General features: G+C 42.5%; 1 protein-coding gene across 8 annotated transcripts; it reads right to left on the reverse strand.

Moving 5' to 3' along the window:
• Window positions 1-220: 220 nt before the first annotated feature.
• LOC117778308 (transcriptional repressor p66 alpha-like) lies at window positions 221-18,086 on the reverse strand. 8 transcript variants are annotated; one of them, XM_034613803.1, is made up of 11 exons: window positions 17,839-18,086; window positions 8,050-8,582; window positions 6,279-6,411; window positions 5,473-5,601; window positions 5,271-5,348; window positions 5,055-5,174; window positions 4,502-4,696; window positions 3,145-3,400; window positions 2,548-2,945; window positions 2,043-2,166; window positions 221-1,419 (listed from the first exon to the last, which is right to left on the reverse strand). In XM_034613803.1, exons 2-11 carry the CDS (start codon window positions 8,577-8,579, stop codon window positions 1,280-1,282), a joined length of 2,103 nt encoding a protein of 700 aa, XP_034469694.1. In that variant the 5' UTR covers window positions 8,580-8,582; window positions 17,839-18,086; the 3' UTR covers window positions 221-1,279. The 8 variants fall into 8 exon arrangements, with proteins under 8 accessions (XP_034469694.1, XP_034469687.1, XP_034469693.1 ...); XM_034613796.1 differs by having other exon boundaries at window positions 1,908-2,166; window positions 17,839-18,084; XM_034613802.1 differs by having other exon boundaries at window positions 1,908-2,166; window positions 4,502-4,672; window positions 17,839-18,083.
• Window positions 18,087-20,748: the final 2,662 nt, after the last annotated feature.

Consider the following 20,748-nt stretch of genomic DNA (forward strand, 5'->3'; position numbering starts at 1 on the left):
CATATGCTTAATCAATGTGCTCAGAGGTGTTTACATTATCCTCTCCTCTCTTAGTTGTTGTTGGGACATGCCTAATGGAAACGTTTTATATCCTCTTAACGCGCTGATCTCATTTACTCCATGAGTGATTTCCCTTACTTGATCATATGAGCATCATTAAAAAACTAAATACATCATCCTGATTACATTGAATGTTATATTACCCCAAATAAATGGAAACACATGTTTAAAATCAGTAATTTTTTATTATTTCTTTAGGAGCTAGGAAAAAGTAAACCAAATAAATTTTAACATAAGTTTGTACAATGCAATTAAGATCGGGAAGCAGAGAAATTATGCAATACGTCGAGAGGTACAAGATAAAAAATGGTCTTGTGTGTTCCAGGGTCTCGGGAGCAGGGAGATGATCCTGATTACAACGGATTCAGAGTCATCTATATGCTGGATTAAAGTTGTAAAAATTGGAGGCAAGGTCTCTGGCTCCAATGGGGAAAATTCTGTTTGCATTATCTCAGCACTGACATAACACTCAAAAATAACCTTACAATGTTGACACGAATATAAAATAAGCAAAATACAGATGGTAATTACAGATGAATTAAGCAACAACACCATGCTTCGTCAGCTAAGGTGCAAAATGAACAGAGAGGTTAAGGGGAGGCATGCTGTTAAACAGGAAGAGGAACAAAAAATACAAAGCTAGAACTAACTCTTTATCTGTGGAAACCACAATTTACAGAGTGATTTTTAACATCAGTCAAAAAAAATAACTTAAAGTAAATACAAAATAAATTCAAACCTTAAACTACAGGGGTGATGTACTGAAAATTTTACAACTCAGTTGTTTTTGCTTATAATAAATGTATTCTGGAAGTAAACTCTTGGGTATGACTATAACCATTCAAGTGTCAAAGGTCGGGTCAGTTTGACCCACATCATGGTAGAAAGAACAGAGTCCTCGTGTTTATCAGCGCACTCACTGCTGACATAACCTCTTACTTTTATTATATCTGCCCGGTGTGCAGGGCAGAGGGGAAGCCCTTCAAGTATTTGTTTTTCCTTATTTGCCTCAATCAAATCAAAAATTATTTCTGCACCATAACCAAAGAACCTCAAGATAAACAACAGAAAATAAGAAAACTAAAACAACAAAGAGTGAGTAAGGAAGGAACTTTTTTTTTTTTCCAATTTGAGAAATTGTATTTGGTTAACAGTCCGCCAGGGGGTGCTGTTGACCTTATTATTGGAGCTGAGGAACTAATGGAGTAATAGAAGAGTATTATTTCCATGTGTTTGCAGTCTGCGACAGGGACGAGCGAGAGGGGATCATGTCCAGCAGGTACTCCCTCTGACGAGCGTCCACGGTAGCCGACGTCTTGTGACCGGTCAGGCTGGGGTTCACGTAAGCCATAGTCACTCCTGAGAACATGCAACAGAGCAGCAGATCAGGGTGTGAGACTTGCAGCAGGTTGTCGGTTTAAATCTTTTAGAGTAAAGTGAAAAAAGCAGTGTGGTATAGTGCAGCACCTGATGATTTAGACACCCATGTCCCCACAGCACACAGACAGACAAAAGGAAACATGAGAGAATTTCTACTCGGAGGAAGAGGAGAGACACCCAGGAACAGATACACCACCAGACTGAGGGACTATATTAGGAAGATGAGACCAATTGCAGAGGGGGAACTGGAGAGTGGGATTGCCTTGTCCAAAAACATTTCCTCCTGCATGTTTCTTTACCTTAGGTTTTTTGCTCTAATGTGTGTGTGTGAGATTGTTCGAGAGAAATGACTCCTTAACACTAGAAAATTGGAATTTAAGGAAGTGTAAGGATTGCTTTGGGACCAGACAGGAATTTGAAAGAGAGCAGATGTCAGGCGCCACAGTCGGGCTGGTATGTGCGTCTACCTGTGTTGCTGTTGCTCTGCTTCTTCCATGCAGTGGATGAGGCACTGCCTCCGCTGATAATCCTGCCGCCGACGATTCCACTGCTGCTCACCTTTGAACTCTGGACAGAACGGTGGGAAACATGGGCGTGCTTACCTGGCCGGGTGACCAAGGCTGCCGCCGCCACCGCACTCTGCAGCTGGGAGGAGGAGGAGAAGGAATGGGGGAGGCCCCTCATCCCCATTGATGAGACACTGTGGGACAGCTGGCCCTGGGAACTCTGAGGGGGGGGGGGGAGGAGTTCAGAGACACACAGAGAGGTTTTCACTACAGCACCTTTTACACTGGTCAAAAAACCCACAAACATCTGGCTTTTGTCGTTGACTAACAACGTGTAACAGTGATTGTTTTTCTTCATAATGTGCAAGATGCAACACCAGCTAGACAGCAAGGTTTCTGATGCATCTGTGACATCTAACGTGACCCACCAGGGGAAAAGAACATGAATGCAAAGTCCTCTACTGGCAATGAGAAAGTAGTCAATTGCCTTTTAAGCAGGTTTACCCACATCTATAAAAACCTGTGATACCTACTAATTGTAGTGTTTAGTGAGTTATTGATAGCACAAAGGTTACTTTCAAAAAGAAAAACTGATTCCAACCTTGATGGAGTGATGGTGGAGGATGTTGGCTGCTCGGCTGGCCTGGTGGTGGTGCTGGAGGGCGGACGCTCTGGCATGAGCCTGCTTCAGTTGCTGAGACACCAGCTGCTCTGCCTTCAGTGATGAAGAGGATGAGGAGCCACCGTGGGACCCTGACGACGTCTGCTGGAAGATTCGCTGCTCTATTTCCTGCTCCTGCTGCAGCGCTTTGACAAACGCAGCTTTCAGCCGACTGGTATGCTCGGCTTTTAGAGCCTTTTTCTGATTGGACGACATGCAGTCCTCACAGAGCACTTTAGTCTTGTCGTGCCTCCAGCGGCAGGTGAAGTCAGTGTTGCACTGAGTGCAGATGAAGGGGTCTTTGCTAATGGCCTTGGACAGTGCTACACCTGTCTTCCCTGAATGGAGACAGACAGGAAACCCACAGACACTTAGTTTATCGTTTTGTAGTCTAAAATGTAGATTAAAACCAGTGGATACAACTTTAAGATGCTCAAAATCTAGAAGCTGGAATTTTCAGTTGATAGATTGATTCATTGGCTTATCTTTTTATCTGAACATGTAAAGAAAATCCATCAAAACAGAAAACCAACCCACCTCTGTGTATGGTATCCAGCAGATTCTGTACCACATCCTCCAGTCCCACCAGGTAGATGAACTCATTATTGGCTGCTGAAGGCAGGAAGTTGAACTCTGGGGCAGGGGGCTTGGGCGGGGGGATCTCCAGGAGGGTCTTCTCCAGTTGCTTTCTCAGGGCGAGTTTAGCTGCAGCTTGGCGGCTGGCTGGAGAGTCGTTGACTCCCGACAAACCGCTGCCTCCTGAGGAGGAGCCCTTCAAACTGGATTGTGAGGCCTTTGAAAACAGACGGACAGAAGAGAAGACATCTGGTTTGAACATCCAGTCAAAGTCATAATGTGTTTGACTTGTTTGAGCAGTAAAGAAGTGACCAAAGTCCCAGGGTGAACAATAACTGATCATTAACGCAAAGCTTTTGTGACAGCTCATGTACAAAAATACTATCAACTGTAAGTGTATAAATATATATAAAATCCAGAGGTTACTATATGATTATTATAAATAACATTCATGTCTATGGTTTTACAGATCTGCTTATAAAATAAATAGCTGATTACCTTGTTTTCATAGTGTCACCTTCACATTTTGTTTATTAGTTCATCGAAAAAAAGAAGCTGGAAATGTTTTAGCAGCGATAGTGGACATTCATTAAAAAAGATATTATTTAATATAGTTGTGTGCCGTCAACGCAAGTTGTGCTTAACCTGTCAAAGCTAAAAAATAGACATGAATTAGTTGGCAACCGAGTGGAAGTTATATTTCTCCTTATATCTGATCTTAAAAGATTTCTATCCCATAAAAGGATCTGATATTGCCTGTTTGAATTCATTTTATTTTCTGCCCTCTTGTGGCTGCAGTAGGCTGTTGTCCATTTAAAGATTCCTAACACTTTTCAAAATATGTAAAAACAATACTTTGCTTATAATAATGATTTGGATTTGATTGTTTTTTATTTCATTTCTAATTCTTGAAAGTTCACCTCCTCGAGCTCCCTCGTTGAAAAATCAAGAATCTATTAACATAAAAATATTTTTCTTTTTAAAAAGCGAACTACTGAACATCTCCAACTAACAGTGCATCCTCAGTGTTTGTGCACTGAAGGTCTCAAGTCTTGAAATCTAACTAGTGTAAGTTACACATTAGACCACGACTCATTTTCAAATGAATTGTGATGTCACAAAATGTAGCTTTTAAACTCAAGACTTGAGGTGTGAACAGAAAACCTTTCTTCCTTCAGCAGATACATTTAAAACAGATCTTTACTGTCAAACACATTCATCCCTGTAAGATATTATACCATTTCTTCTAGACTGAATGGCAACACATGCGGTATATATTCTCTTGTTTTTAACTTGGAAGCACTGGTGAGACACTGACCATCATGTTAGCACTATTTCCAACTCTGATGAGGCCTGACTGCATCATTCCTCTCTGGCCCTGGGCTGTAGGGGCCGAGGTCCTGGGGCCCAGAAGCAGAGGAGGGGGTCCTGAGCCTCCGGAGGCAGCCAGCTGCTGCTGCTGCTGCTGCTGCTGGCGGAGAGCCTGGATCTGCTGTGAAGATACAGAGATGGTCTAACCAGGACAATGAGAGGGACGACATGGAGGGACATCACACACACGAAGGTGGTGGTGGACGAGGGAGGGGACAGCCAAAGCACCATAGCAAAGGGCACAGAGAGAGAGAGGTGCAAAGAGAGACCATAAGTCCTATTATGTTTTATTATTAATTATAATTATTACCCAGCAGTTTGTCTGGAGGAGTGAAAGAAAGCAGTGAGGCCGAATACCTTAGAATATCAATGCCCAGACAATGAGATTTTATAAAATAAAAAAAAAAGTGTTTTAAATGAATAAAATTAGAATGCTAAAATTATAGCAAAATAATAATTACCATGCTAATAACAGCATTTAAATTCCTCCCATGACTCACCTGCGCCCCTCTGACCAGAGGCGGCATGATGATCTGGGAGCCATGTTTGGACGAGATCTGCTGCCCTCCTCTTACCAGTGGCGGAGGGATGACCGTGCCTGAACTCCTGCCCGTCAAAATCTGGTGAGAGAAAAGCACCATCAGTTTGAACAACAGTACGAGGGGGATCCACACTGCCACCTGAGTGCAAACAGTATGTGATATTTCCACACTAACCTGCTGGGAGCCTTTATTGCTTACAATGGTCCCTCGAATAAGAGGAGGAGGAGCAGAGGAGCCAGACAGACCCGACGGCTGGAAAAAGAGGAAGATAATAAACGACGAACAGAAAAATAAATTTAAGAGGAAGACCTGTGTTGTAGGGATGTGCAACTCTTTGTGTGACCCTGTGCAGCTGTGGGTAATAACTATGGTTTACCTTCTGGAGATTGTCCCTCTGTATTTGGCTCTGTCGGAGTTTCTTCAGCAAAACCAACTTGGCCTCCTCCAGCCTCAGCTCCTCCTTCAGCTGCTTGATGATTCGCCCCCTCTCCTCAGGGCTGCTCTTCTACACAGATCACAGAACATCCCTGTTACACCATCCACTTTACAAAAGACAAAAATACCTCTCCAGCTACTGAAATGTAAAATGTCATCTGGACCTTGTTTCCACCAACAGTCATGCATGATATGGGACATTTTCAGCAGCTCTGGGCATCTCTGACATAAATCTATGAGGTAAAAAATAAAAATCACTTCTTCACACTATGTCCCACTTTCCTGTGTCAAGATCTTACTAGAATTAATGCTCATACATATATATGCGCCTCTAACAACCAATCAGGATTCAGTTAAACAACCATAATATACAATATTTGGTGAAGACTTAAATGTATTGTAATTGTATTTTAAAAACAAAAACATATTGTGTGGTCACAGTGACCTTGAATCATCACCAAGATCTAATCGCTTCATGATCGAGCACAAGTAAACGTTTGTGCCAAATTTAAGGAAAATCCCTCAAGGTGTTTCTGAGATATCTACTTCCCAAGAAAAGGTCAGACCTAACAGAAGAACAATCGGAAAACATTAAACTTCTTGCAAAGGCTTTCAAAGACATGGAAGCATAAAAAAATCTTGAAGTTCAAACTCGAGGTTGTGAAAAAAGCCTAAACATAGGAAACAATCTCAACAGAACAGCAGCACGAAGTGTACAACGTGTAGCTTCATGTTTCTTTGTCTCACCATGAGAAGGTCGGTGTCCAGCTCCTTAAAGTGGCTCAGGCCGTTCCTCGGAGGACTCGGGGAGTCATTATCCGACAAGATGATTACATCATCATCTTCAGGGGACGGAGGGCGTTTCTCCCTTTTTATACTGCTGGACATGAGGGAGACAAAGACAATCTGATTTATATTTCAGCTTTTTAAAATGCAAGCACTAATACTGTAAATCATGAACACAAAAACAGGAATATATATCGGGATAATGTGACTTATTATGCAAGTAGCTTTAGGATTTTGTTTGACAGAATCACTTGTTACAGCTCTTTACTTCTGGATATGAAAAAAAAAAAAAAAAAAAAAAAAAAAATATATATATATATATATATATATATATATATATATATATATAAAAAATATATAATATATATATATATATATATATTATATTTATTTTTTTATATATTTATATATATATATTTTATTATTCAGACGTTTCAAATAAAGACATTGGGGTCCCCCACTAGAATCTAAAATAAATTGAGGAAGCACTCCTGAACTGGCTCAAATATTAGATTATATTAGAAATGTCTGAATTCACAGATGTCTGCTCCTCAACTATAATTATAATTTATGACCGTGGCTTGATTTGCTCAACGATGATCTAGCAAGTCCAGACTCCCCTCGTAGATTCTCCTCATGTCGATGCTACTAACTAACAACAGATCTGTTCTAAATGCCACAGAGGGGCAAGGTGGGACTCAAAGCAGCAGTCAAAGGTCTTTATTTCACAGTGAAACGGCCGTTTGAAAGCACAAACAGGATATAATGTATAATAGAGAATCACTTGTACAGGACTAACGTCATCATACAAAGCATGCTACAGAAATTAAAACAAGCGGGGAAGGTTGGAGGCCGTTTGGATCAACCGTCACTCTGGTCTACAAAATCCTGTTTTCTGATGATCATTTTGCACTTAATTCCACAAACATCTATAACCTTGGCTGCACGGCGATGACTTCACATCGCAGGCTTTATATGTGACAGCAAGATGACCTAAATTCATTGACTAGTGTCACTCACCAACTGAAGACCATGAGCAATGCTCCCATAAAAAACAAGGATGGCCTTGTCGTTTCACAGATTATGGGTTTCTATGAGGCATAAAGAGCCGTTAAAGTCAACGCATGACAACGTGAGGCCTGTCTCTTTGCCTGCGTGTGTGTGCGTGTGTTAGTCCCTCCTCAGGGCTTAGCGCCATCATCACTTCCTGTGGATTAATCACTTCTCTTCCAAAGAAGTCACATGACCCCAAAGTCATCATCACGTGACACTCACTTTTCCTCCCCCCCACCCTCTCCCCTTCCCTCCTCCCCTGACTGCTCCTTCCACTGTGGAAACCATGGCAACAACCGGCTGGAACCGGTTTGTGACACACGGCTTCATTTTGTGTGCGGGGAGTTTTTTAGGGTTCAGGTGGTTAGTGGGGGGAAAATGGAGGTAGCGTCAAAGAGGAAGTTATACATCACCTCTGACCACAACAACACCACCCACAATCCCCCTCAAACACTAAGTTTAAACAACATCCCGCTCATAAAGTAACTTTAAACATATTTAAGTCTTTTTAGATTCTATTTTCTCTTTTTGTAAATTCCCATGTGTTTTTTTTTTGAAGAGTACAAATTTAGAAAAGGAGCTCGAGTCTTTCCTGCACATTCACCCCATTACTTCTTCTGACAGTTACTTTCTCGTGTTTGTTTCAGTTGAGCTGAGTTTACTGTGAACCGTTCCTCACCCCTTTGACGTGCTCATATCCACAGGCTGCTCCCCCATCTGAACTTCAACTTTAATGGTGGCCTTCACCTCGCCCGCAGCCAGCATGCCACCTGACGCCTTTGGCTCTGTCGGTCGAGTCCGGCTCCTCGCATCTATAGCTGGCTCCGTCCTGCTGGCTTTATCATTGCATTCAGTCCGATTGTCCACGCTGGGTTCAGCCGCCTGCTGTGTCTGGGTTGTCTCCCCATCATCTTTAACCGTCTGGGAGGCCGATGGTAACACTAAAGGTAAAGGCAAGCTGCTCTGCTCTTGCTCTTGCTCGTCCTCTTGCTCGTCCTCTGATCCGGTGCTAGTCCGGCTCTGACCATCCTGCGCCATGAGAGGGTCAGGTTTTGGTGTAGTTTCAGCCTGTGCTGTGGGTTCAGATGGGTCCAGTTTAGGCTTTTTGCTGTCATTTTCAACATCAGAGGATTCTAAAGACTGGGGCTCAGTATCCTTATCCAGCGCCCTCTTCTGGCTGCGCGTCTGGCGCACGGCCTCCTCAGACATCCCCTGCAGAAAGAGGAAGAAATAACTGTTATCTTGACTGTTATTTATTCAAAGGGGATCAAAGTTATCGATCAAATTCCACAGGCTACAGAAATAATACAGAAAGTCTCTTAGCCAGACAAAAGTATATCAGAGCAGCACATATTCTCTACATATTTATGTGAACAAGTTGGTCAACAGGTTACAAAATGTATCTTTGTTTTGTACGACAACCAAAGCAACTCCAGAAATGCTCAATGTAAAAAAAAAAAAAAACATTATACCATTCAGGTGTTGATTGTTTGACAAACTGCAGAGTAAGAGTAGTTGTTCTTCCCAAAAATATCAAGACATGTTTTTAAACACAGAAAACCACCACAATCTGAACTGCGATCTATCTCTCCAGTTTTGAAATTTACCTTCAAGAATATCCAGACGAAAACCAGCATATGGACTTTTCTATTTGCACCTTTAAAACCAAATATTGACACTGTTTTCATAAAACCAGAAGTTAAACTTCAATTTGAATCAGAAGTCAATAAATTACACAACCACTGAAAAACTGTTTTTTCTCAAGTAGAAAAAGATCATAGTAGTAGCAGATGCTGCTTTTGTTGTATCCTTTCACCTGCACTCATGTGTCGCTAACTGACTTTAATTGTCAGTGTTTCTGGACCCCGTGAGATACAGATCAGTGGAGTTGTACCGATCTGAGTGAGGCACTCGACAACTTCCTTCTAAGGTTGTCGAATAGATTTGTCTTATTACATTGGAAGTGCTGACTGTTGCCAGGCAATGTTTATAGATAACTTTACTTTGACCAATATCTGACGGTGCATAACCGAACCACTGCCGCACTAGTGATTCTGAGTCCTTTTTTGGCACCGGCTCCTGATCTGCTATGTCCAATCACACATGAATCAGACCCTGTTCAGCACAGCCATTTAGTAGTATCACTGTCAAAAATGGCCCAAACTTTGTTGGAATATTGCTTTAAAAAGTTAACTAACCATTCAAATTTCTATTGCATTATATGTATAAGGGGAGAGCAAACCAATATGACAAACATAACTGTTTGAATAGGTATATTTTTCATTAAAAACATCTACATATCTACACATTAGAGTGTCACATATGAGTCAAGATGTGGCTGTTTGGGTGGAGCTCCAGACATCAGGCCATACTGAGCTGTTTGCATATTTTTGACACGTGCCCTCAGGTTGATTGTGCAGGAATGACATGTTAGCCTCGCTTACGTACAACTTTTTACCCTGAGGTTCTACAATGTCACTGATCAAGAAGTATTATTTAGGAAGCTCAAAGTTCAAATCACTCTAGTCTCAGAGGCTGAGTTGGGCTGAGCCCTCTCTGCCATCGTTACCACACAGTTACAGTTAAGTTATTTGTTTGTTTCAGTTTGATCTACGTCATTGTCGATGTCATTTTAAATCAATCAAAGTGACTCCTGTCCATCGTGCAGTTAATTTAGTTCAGACAGCCAAGCCATAATCAAATGGCTGTTTTTTTTTTTTTTTTTTTACAATCAACAATTTGATTATAGAATTGAATTTAGAATATTCTTTGGCCACCCTGTCTGGTTTGTGAATGTAGTTTGTGAATGTGTAAATGCCATAAAATATCACTAAATATCTCCACAGCCATTTTCAAACATGAACTCTGGGAAATGTGCGGAAGCAATTGTTTTGAGTTTTCCTTTCACATATAAACGACGCAGCAGGATTGTCCGGGTCAGATGTGTTCACAACAACAGGAAAATCTCCGGAGCATTCATGTGAGGGGTGGCGTCTGGGTAGAATATACAAGAAGCAGGACAAGGACGTATAAATTCCAACTGCTGCAGAACTTGTTTACAGCACATTGACACTGGCGTCAGCCCTCATCGCCAAAAGCTCTGGAATCTTGTCTTTCCAAGTTGACATCCTCATCTGCGTCCTCTGTATGCTTTTCATCCTGAGAAATTTGTACTCAGTTTTTTTATCTGTCAGGTGATAGAAACGTCATCAATGTTTTTGCAGGTGTCTTAAAGACCCATCACTGTATAACATCGTCAGACCACCAACCCCTACTACGGAGCTATTAATATATATATATATATCATAATTCAAACAAAAATGACCTTGAGACAGCTGCAGAAAACACATGATCACCAGACTAAACAGGTTGAATTAGTGAGGTCACATGACCAAGATGTTGACTCAAGTACAATTTCAAAACATCCAATTATCCAAATTTCAGTGGAAACCAAAAAAGGAGTTCTCACTAAATACTCAGTGTTCAGTTCAAATGAAAAAAAAAAAATCTTTGGATCACCTGATTGTAACGAGTTATTTTTGAAAGATGGTAAAAAAAAAATTAAAAAAAATTGCTGCAGTGAGACATCAAACAGCTGCAAGAACATGACATCGTAATCAAATCGAGTTTAACAGGGACTTGGGAGAATATCTAAAATTAACTGGAGCATGATTTCTGTTACAATATTCATAACGACCAGTGGCTAGGAGTACTTTAGTTATTTATGTGTGCAAGTGAAACATTTTATATTTATTTCAAAGACTTAATCTTGTGTATAACCTCCCCCTCCCCCGGGTCTGGCACCAAGGAGAACCAGATACATTAACATCTGATGTCCCCGGGAAAACAAATCAAGTCCTACCAGATGATGACTTCTGGAAGCAGTGGATAGAGCAGCTTGTGTGTCAGACAGATAAGCATTGCATACTACTCCTAAATAGACAAACAACATCCATGCAGCGGCTGCTCTGAATTCTCAGCATCAAGTCAGACATGAGGAGACACAGAGAGACGATGGACCACATGGGTCGATACAAGTTTACCTTGAAGGTTTAGATAAAGGCCGACCACTTTGTTCTGTGTAAATCTCTGATGCACTTTCCACATCAGTATGTCAAGAGCCATTTATGTATAATAGACACCACACCCTATATATCAATGTTTGAGAGACTGTGCCCGAGAACAATCACACTTCACAGTATCTGAACAGGTCTTCACACAACTATTCTGTCACTTTTTGTTATAAGTGAAGCTAAAGTTGACTGGCTCGCTAACTTCTGGCTTCTGTCTCTGCTTCAGAGGTGTAGGTCTGAAAGTCTCACAAGGTCGGTTAATGACAGGTACAACAGCGAATAATTTCATTCGGTCTGAATGAAATGATTGGTCATGTTTTTGCCAGTCCTGTGAAGGCCATAGACACTGGCGTTTTTTTCCCCGACAACTTTATTTATTAATTTATTCATTCATCACAATGTGGAGAGAACTTCAACAAATAAGATTTAAAAAAGTGTTCACAACTTACCAACCCTACCTTTAAGTTCAATGAAAACGTCAAAACCACAATACTATAATAATATGTACACACTCATTGAAATGACTTTAGTCATTATCAAATGTGTTAAAGGTGAACGCATGCTGTCTCACATGGTACAGGAAGTGACCGATGGTCAAAGTTCACAGACTCTCAAACAGAAAGCACAAATGAAATTCAGAGTACACTCACATGGTTGCTGTACAGTATGTACACTGATCAACCACAAAGACAACAAAGTTATGCTCTGAATCATACATGAGTATGTATGTTACAGAGACCAGGCCCAGTCCTGCCAACTGAGGCCTTCAGGCTGCCCAGCACCGCACTGCAGGAAGCTATGATTTTTTGCCGGGGGGGGGGGGGGGGGGGGGGGACGGGACTACAATTAACCCTTGAGACCTAGGCTATGTCTGGACACACTGTACACACTCCAACCTCCTCCCCTTCCTGTTCTCGGAACGCTTATGGTAGCGAGCACAAAGCAGGCTCAGTGTGTCCACGGTGTACCTATCACAATGTACAGTGCGTGCAGTCACAACGTAGCATGCAGAGCAATCATCTGATAGTAGAGCTGTCGAAGTTTTTTTTTTAATACTCTGACATCACTGAGACACGCATGACATGACCCTTCCCAGGATTCACTGGGACACAAAGCACTTTTCCTGCAAACCGGTTTAAACCGGTTGGCTAGTGTGTGTGTGTGTGTGTGTGTGTGTGTGTGTGTGTGTGTGTGTGTGTGTGTGTGTGTGTGTGTGGGGGTGTGTGTGTTGGGGTGTGTGTGTGTGTGTGTGTGTGTGAGAGAGAAGCTGAAGCTAGTTTAACCCTTCAGGTGCTGGAGAAGAGCTTCCACGGTGTGTGTGTGAGGGGGGTGGGGTGTAATGGTCATCAATTCTGGTGCATGTATCTGTGAAATGATGCTGGTGGAAGAAGTTAGACACGGGGAACGTCTTCCCGCAACCCCCCCTTCCACCAAACTTACACGTACACTGACCCTATCTTTGTAGCAGGGGATCTGAATGGCCGACGGGTTTCGCGTTTCATCTCCATGGCAGTTTACACACATTTCACTCATCCTCACACACACACACATTGAATGGACCCTCCACCCAGCTGACGAAATAACATCACTTGTGTAAAGTCTCTAACAGCAGCTAAAACTGAAAGGAAAACTCGACTTTACAGGTATTACACACATTCACGATACACACAGTTGACATACAAGTCGACCTTTACTAACTCACTAACTGTTAACTATCTGGACGAGGGTGACAGGACACTATCAATTTCAATATAATACAATTTCTGTGAGTAGGCAGGTGAGATGAAGGTTTTTAGGGTATGATTATCAACATAATCCAAAATACTTACACAACTTCACAACACTGTAAATTCCTCGTTATACAGTGTGTGGTGGTCATGGTGATGTGCTGGTAATCAGAGTCATAGATTAAATCTTTTCAATTGCAGCAATATACTATAGACAAAGAAAACAAGTGACATTGTCTCCATGGCCTTTAACAAAACACATCTTTCTTCACCATGCTACAATATCTGTGTATTTCCCAGAATACTGTTGGGTCTTCCATTGTAGGGGTGGGTGGCATTTATGTACAAGGTCTACAAACAGAACACGAGGAGAGATATGAGCATTGATATGAACTTTCTTTCACGTTTGTACAGTGATAACATTGTGTGTACTCGCTGCATATTACCTGGTGCTGTTGTTAACATAGACACTGTTATTGTCACATATATGTTGTGGTATTAACTGTAAAGTCACAGCACCAGCACTAGTCCATGCTACGTAAATGAATATTTAAATAAAAAAAGACCAATTTACATTGACGAACTTAGTGATGAGCTACAGACAAAGAAAAGACAAGGGTTATATTTAAATAAAATGTCTCTCAAGGGTCTAATGTAAACCACTGTTTGAAGAAGTTTCATAAAATATGAATTCCTGCAGCCTCAGCTCAGTGTAATCATTAAGTAAGTATGACATAACATTGAATTTGTGTGCAAATATCACTTTAAAGACATGCATTGAAGTCCAGACATTTTCCTGAAACTTTACAGAGGGGCCGTATGCAAGTTGCTCTGGACATTTTCCAGAACTATTTCTGCCATGCCCTTAATAAAATGTCCGGAAAATCACAGAGTGAGAGTATATCCAGAAAACTCACCCGGAGCCAGTGAGCCTGAAGCAAAACTGGAGAAACACAAACATCTGAAGATGAAAAAGAGGAGCAATACAAGTAAGATGCAGACAAACATGTCAACTCAGAAAGACAACAAGATTCAAGAGCGTTTGTCGATAAGGGCGATGCCAGTGTCGATCTGCTGTAAGCAAAAACATATGAATTCCACAGTGGGATTTATACGTCATGTCCTGCCTCCTGCCTGCTCTATCCCTCACCTTAGTGGTCTGGACATTTTCCTGTTGTTGTGAACGTGTCTGACCCAAACAATCTCCTGCTGCGTTCATCATATGTGAAAGGCAAACAATGGAAAATTAGCTCCTGACGTTTCATGTCTGAAGTGTAACACAGCAATGCATGTAAGGCTAAATGCAAAGTAACTTCACTGAAAACAGATAATTTATCAATGAACTTTATCTCTTTTGGCCATAGTATTGCCAACCGTGCGCCTGTGTGCTCATTACTCAGACTACATTAACTAACACCACCATATGACTCCAGTAACAAACGCCACCTCTATCTTTATCATATCACCATGACATGTTCATTAATTAGTTAATACCTTATAAACATGTAAGGCTTCTTAATCAACAGAGTTCCTAATAACACATTTAAAGCAGATATGCTGTGTACTTTAATGTGTGATAAGCCATGAGAGTATTAAATTGAGTTATTACTTCATGTCTCGCTTGTCGTCTTTGGTGAACGTCACAGGAGCAATTATCGTAGAATCTGATCTAATCACACCATCACATCATCCTCCAGTTAACATTTGCTATGTAATTAAATCATAGTGATCACTGCCACGTTATCAGAGTGCACTGTGCAGGCCTTCAGCTCTTAGCAAGTGTGGCTTTTCACCATCGTAGAATACTTTAAACTGGCATCTGGGGTTCTCCATTCAACAGAGTTTACACTTTATCCGCACCTGTCTGGTTTTCTGCTCAGTGCCATCTTTTCCTGCCCCAAGGTGCTTATTCCTCCTGTCACTCGTGGATCATGTCAATCTTTGTCAATCTTCAGCCACTCAGTCGTCAGTGCTCACTCTAAACCATCAATGATGTCTGGCTGCAGTATGTGTTCAGCATTTTATTTATCCACCGACAGACCTTTACCCTGTGGAAACGCATTCCTGCACCACACAAGGGTTTCAAACTGTGCAGCCACACAGACACACACCACCTTGTAAAATTGCTGCACCTGCAAAAATATTCGTATCAATTATCTGGCTGCATCTCTCTCAATAACAAATGATAGTGACCATGGCCTCTGAGCACTAACATGAAACAATCCACTTTTGCATGATTACACATAAAACAATTTAATCTGACTGGGTGTAATTTACCAAACGAGCATAGGAGCTGGTCATAGCCAAAACTAATATTTGTGGGTCACTAGCTTGCTCAATTAAATAACTCAGACTATTAACAAGTCGGTGTTTTATGCAGTAGCTAACACCATTGTCTCCACGAAACAGGCAGAACAAAGGCAATTAAAAAGCAAATGGCTCCCTATATATCTGATGAAGTCACAGAGCCTTGACCAAACAGCTGCCCTGTGACCCCTGCAGTCATGTGCAGCAGCTTAAAACAAGGGCCAGCGGACGACCCTTTCCAGAACAGCGGCTGGTTGCACAACTACTCTGGATCAGTCTTGTGTGCGCAACACTGTGCAACAGTCCTCTCTGGAAAACCAGACTGAACCCTCTGACTCACTCAAGTCTTGTTATTCTAATACCACGAATCCAGTCACTCTGGGATGGAGAGGAACAACCGCAGCATCGTGCCATGGAGGTACAACTTCGGCACCGTCTGTCACGACAGGTAGTTCGGCAGTCCCAGGGTCAAAGCATTGCATTCTGCTCCCTCCACTGAAGGCAACCTGTATATTGTTCACAATGACAGTTTGTAAACAAAGCACCCGTGCACTGGTGTGTTAACATGGAAAAAGCACTTTACAAGGCCTCTGTTCTCATGAACAACTGAGTGTTCATTCTAGAACTCCACAAAGAGGCAATAAAGTCTCCTAAAAGCCGACCACTTCACTGCCATACCCTCCACGGTCTACCAAAAGACTTTCAAGTGCCCCTGTTGTGTTGCGTTTCCCTGGCCTGGCTTCAGTACCATTTATACAACAATTGCCACTAAGAACGTTAAATACATTAGGGAATTAATTTATTTTAATTAGGGAATTTATCAGCAGCAACCTCAACAAAGGACAACGATTAACTGATTTCAGATTCATGAGACTGCCCAAGAAGTTGTTATTCTGGACCGTGGAAAAAACGAATAATTAATAATTTATCAAATAAAATCAATCGATTGAAGATTCATGAATAATGACATCATGCATTCTTGAATACATACACGTATGTCATTAGTCTAATTAGCACATTGAATCACTATTATTCTCCAACAACAGGGTAGACATGATGTAAAAGATCTTGAATAATAATAATGTCAAAAACAGAACATCATCAAATGTTCCATTGAATTGCAAAGTCTGAAACAATCACTGAAAGTTACCAGCACCTCTCAGCGCTTGCGTGTAGCTTTGTCAACATTTGATCATTCCTAATAAAAGTTTCAAAATCCATCTGTGCGCGTCCACATCCACAGATCATGGAGGAATGTGTATAAACTGGTTTGAGGACAGAGATCCAGCTACAGCTTTGTCCCGAAGCGCAGGGAAGTGTATGTGTGTGTGTGTGTGTATATATATGTGTATATGTGTGTTCAGCTTTAAGAGGAGGAAGACTACGGTTGTCACAGAGAGAAGTAGGAAGATTAGCTACCAGATAGCAGAACCAACACTGGTGCCACCGCCACGGGGGCTTAAAGCTGGCAGCAGCGTCCACCATTACCCCTGCACCACCCAGTACAACGTCCACAACCACCGTCAGCCCTTTAAAAAACTAAACCCAGCCCACCCTACATGTGCAAGCAGCCGGCTTTTTTTTTCTAATTATTGACGCCGCCTCAGTGGAGGTGAGCTTGTTGTTAGTTAGCGGGCGCTAGCGTTAGCTTACATCGCAACAAACAAAAACACGAAGCACGGAAACAAGCGGTTCGTGTCTGACCCCCAGCAGCCGGCGGGAGGGTCAACACCTAAGTAGGAAAAGTCCTCCAAGCCGGGCGGCTCCACGCCAACATGTCCACCCCCCCCTCCCCCCTCGACAACAACCAGAACCGAGCCCGAATCGGTGACCTGGCCGCCTGAGCCCCGCTGCGGGACAAGCAGCGGCAGCGGCAGCAGCAGCCCCGGAAGGGGGGACACAAAGTTTCATCCCGCCGCTAAAAGTGAGGCTGTGTGGGGCTCAGTGGGACTGTTTACCTGGGTGCCCCCCCCCTCCCCGAGGAAAAACCTCCGAGTCGGAACTCGTACATTTCATCGACCGGCCCCACGGACGAAGCTGAGCCGTTGGCGGTGTAACGTTTTAATCCTCACCTCGTTCCACGACTTCCACCGCTACCACACCAGGTCCCGGCTCATATTTACAAACTGCCACGCTCCACCAAACCCGAAATAAAACCCATTCGGGCTCAGCAGCCCCCTCCTCTCCTCCCCGGCGCTCAACCTTTGGCTCTGCGGAGAAGTGTTACTTTTCAACAGCCCATCAGCTTCTTTATCGTCACAGATAGGTGGAGGAAAACCTGGCTCCTCTCGACGCGTCCGAATAAAAGGCTCCCCTCGATCCACTCTCTACAAAACTTCGGCTTCACCTCTGTCAACTTACTCGGTCGCTTTGTGGCCCGATCGTCGCCGATGGTCGACCCGGGGATGTTTAGTCTGCAGTTAACCTCGGTAAATCGTTGCTTTTTTGAAAGCCAGGGGATATCCTCTTTTTTTTTCGGCCCTCCCCGCTGCCGCGTCTGTTGCCAAATAATGCGCCTCAACACACATGGAGCCGCTGCGTCCTCCTCAGTGGGCATGCGCACCTCGGCACACCAGGGCGACAGGATCACAGCGTGGAGAGCCACTGACCACCAAGGGCCCTGTAGCAGGGAGGACATCTCAGGGGCCCCGGGGCTCCTCTGGGTGACCCCAGACTGTACCAGCCCCTGCGGAGATCCTCCCCTAACACACACTCTTCCAAGCACTCACATTATCTTACAATAATGACACATTGAGAATGAAAAGCATCATGACCTTCACCTCAAACTCCCATCCGCATCACGTCCTTCTCCATTCATATGTAGCATAAGCGTGTGGGCCACTTCAGGCAATAATGCTGGCTTTCTTGTGGCCCGAACAAAACGGATGTAAGCATAAAGTGGCCCACTTGTAAAAAAGGATGTGTCCCAAATATCCCAAAACAGATGTGGGACTTTTTTGGCAAACATGCGGCGCTCCAGGCAAGGTGTAATCTGGATATGAATTTAAAATGGCACAAAACAAATTCGGTCACCTTTGGCACCTTAAACTGAAAAGTTACCCCAAAAATGAAAATTCACTCATTATCTACTCACCACTATGGAGGGGTGGGTGAAGTGTTTGAGTCCACAAAACACTTTTTGAGTTTCAAGGGTAAACAGCGTTGCAGCCAAATCCAATACAATTGAAGTAACTGGGGACAGATTCTTCAAACGTAAAAAAAAAAAAAAAAATAGAAAAAGAACATAACATTCCTCCATACTGCTCCTGTTGTGTCCGGAAGGTCCGACATTCAAGTTCGACTTGGAATGGCGTAATTTACACCATGTTTTTAGCCTAAATTTCATCATTGGATGACGCCACAGGAGCAGTTGGTGTAAAATTCTGGCAAACAGGAGCGGACATGCCCAAGCGCCATCTCTCCATATGGTATGTGGACCGGATGTGGGAATTGCGGAATGTAGGCCAAATATGGGCCAAAACACTTTTGCTTTGTGTGTTACTTCAATTATGGATATATAGTGGCGACCTCAAGTCAAAACACTTCAGTTTCCTCTGATGAGCTCAATGGATCCTGTAATACTGAAAGCAAGAAACCTGACAATCAATAAGGATGCAACACATCATTTCACACAGAACTGACCACGCAGCTCACTTTTTTTACATGTAGCATATGATCCTGAATAAAGTTTTATTGAATCAAAGTAGTCTTCAGCTCCGGTTTTGCATAGAAACAGAGAAATGTTTAATAAAAATGTTACAATGTGGTGGCACTACCGTGAGCATTGTAGGACTGAAACTTTGAGATGACAGAGTGCCTGAGTGGGAGGTATGGGGGTGACTAGCGGCCCAATATCAAATTGGGATCTCCTAATGTCTTAATCAGGCCACATTGCGACGTCCAGTTAATATACATCACTGTAGGCAATCATTTAAATGTGCAGTATAGTGTATATTTCTCCCTGCTCACAAAGTCCACTCTTGCCATATCACATTATCCTCCAAACTCTGTCTGGCTGTGGTCTTCCACCAGCGACCCCCATCTTTACTTCCAACCTCTCAACAAGGACCTGCAGCAGCAATCACATCGGGATCCTTGTCACAACCTGAGCATCATATTCTCAACACCCCAACCATCATGTGCAGCAAATCACTTCAGGTCTGCAACACAAACAACGCACTTGACAGCCAGGATTAAGACCACAATACTGTCAGATTCATACATGTGAGGTTTGGAGCACACACAGTGTGGTCACCGCGTGAGAAGCTGCAGAATCGCCTCCATAAAGGCTCCAGCCAGCGGCCTCTTTCATGACAAGACCTGCCTCCCTTCAAAGCATCCCTGTGAACTGAGCTAATCCTCCTCTCATCCACAAACGGCCATATAAATGCACACCCTTCCACATATGTGTTTGAAATCAAGGTAAGAGAAGACTGAAGTGGGAGGGGGTTATTGTTCTCTAACAGGTGGGGGGTGGGGTGTTTGAGTGCTTTGTCAGCCTCACACTGCCATTCTTTAAATGACAAAAAAAAACTCTGTCTAGATGATGCTGTGTCATCAAGTCCGATTGTTTCCGTCCCCTCGTCCCTCCACTCCATCTCCTGAGGCTGCAGATTGTCTCGCAAAAACGCAATCCAATCTGTGCCGAGGGGCCATCTTCTCATGATCACACCTCCCAATACAGTAACTTAATGAAGATGAGAAAACACTCTGGAGTTTATAGGCTATGATGAATCTTTCTATAAATACAGTAAGTGCCTATTACACCTCAATAGTACCACGATTAAAAAAATAGCAATCAGAGCTGGAACACTGGAGTCATGTCCTAAGTACTTTTAACACGTATTTTATTAAGAAGTACTTTTTTTGTCAAACTGATGCATTTCAGCTAAAACTTGATGCTGACACTGTTCAATGAAAAGTTGTTGGGATCACGATAATTAATCCAATAATCCAGACATTTCATTCTTGATCAAACATTTCATTGGGTTGGTGGAATGATAAGAAAAGCCAGGGGATCACCAAGTCGTTCAGATTCATCCTCTGGGGCCCAATCAGTAAAAAATGTCCATGAAGTAGTTGCAGTCAAAAATGCACATAGTTGGTATTTAGTTGGCCAATTATGGCAAAGTCTACTTTATTTCTATTTATTGAATTTTAACAGCTTGCTGGCATATAAATGAGTGATTTGCAATATTTCCTCAGCGACTTTGTTGAGAAATATTTTACAAAAACAATAATAAAACAGATAAATAACCAAAATATCAGAAT

Source organism: Hippoglossus hippoglossus, chromosome 17 (assembly GCF_009819705.1).
Source record: "Hippoglossus hippoglossus isolate fHipHip1 chromosome 17, fHipHip1.pri, whole genome shotgun sequence".
Classification (NCBI taxonomy): domain Eukaryota; kingdom Metazoa; phylum Chordata; class Actinopteri; order Pleuronectiformes; family Pleuronectidae; genus Hippoglossus; species Hippoglossus hippoglossus.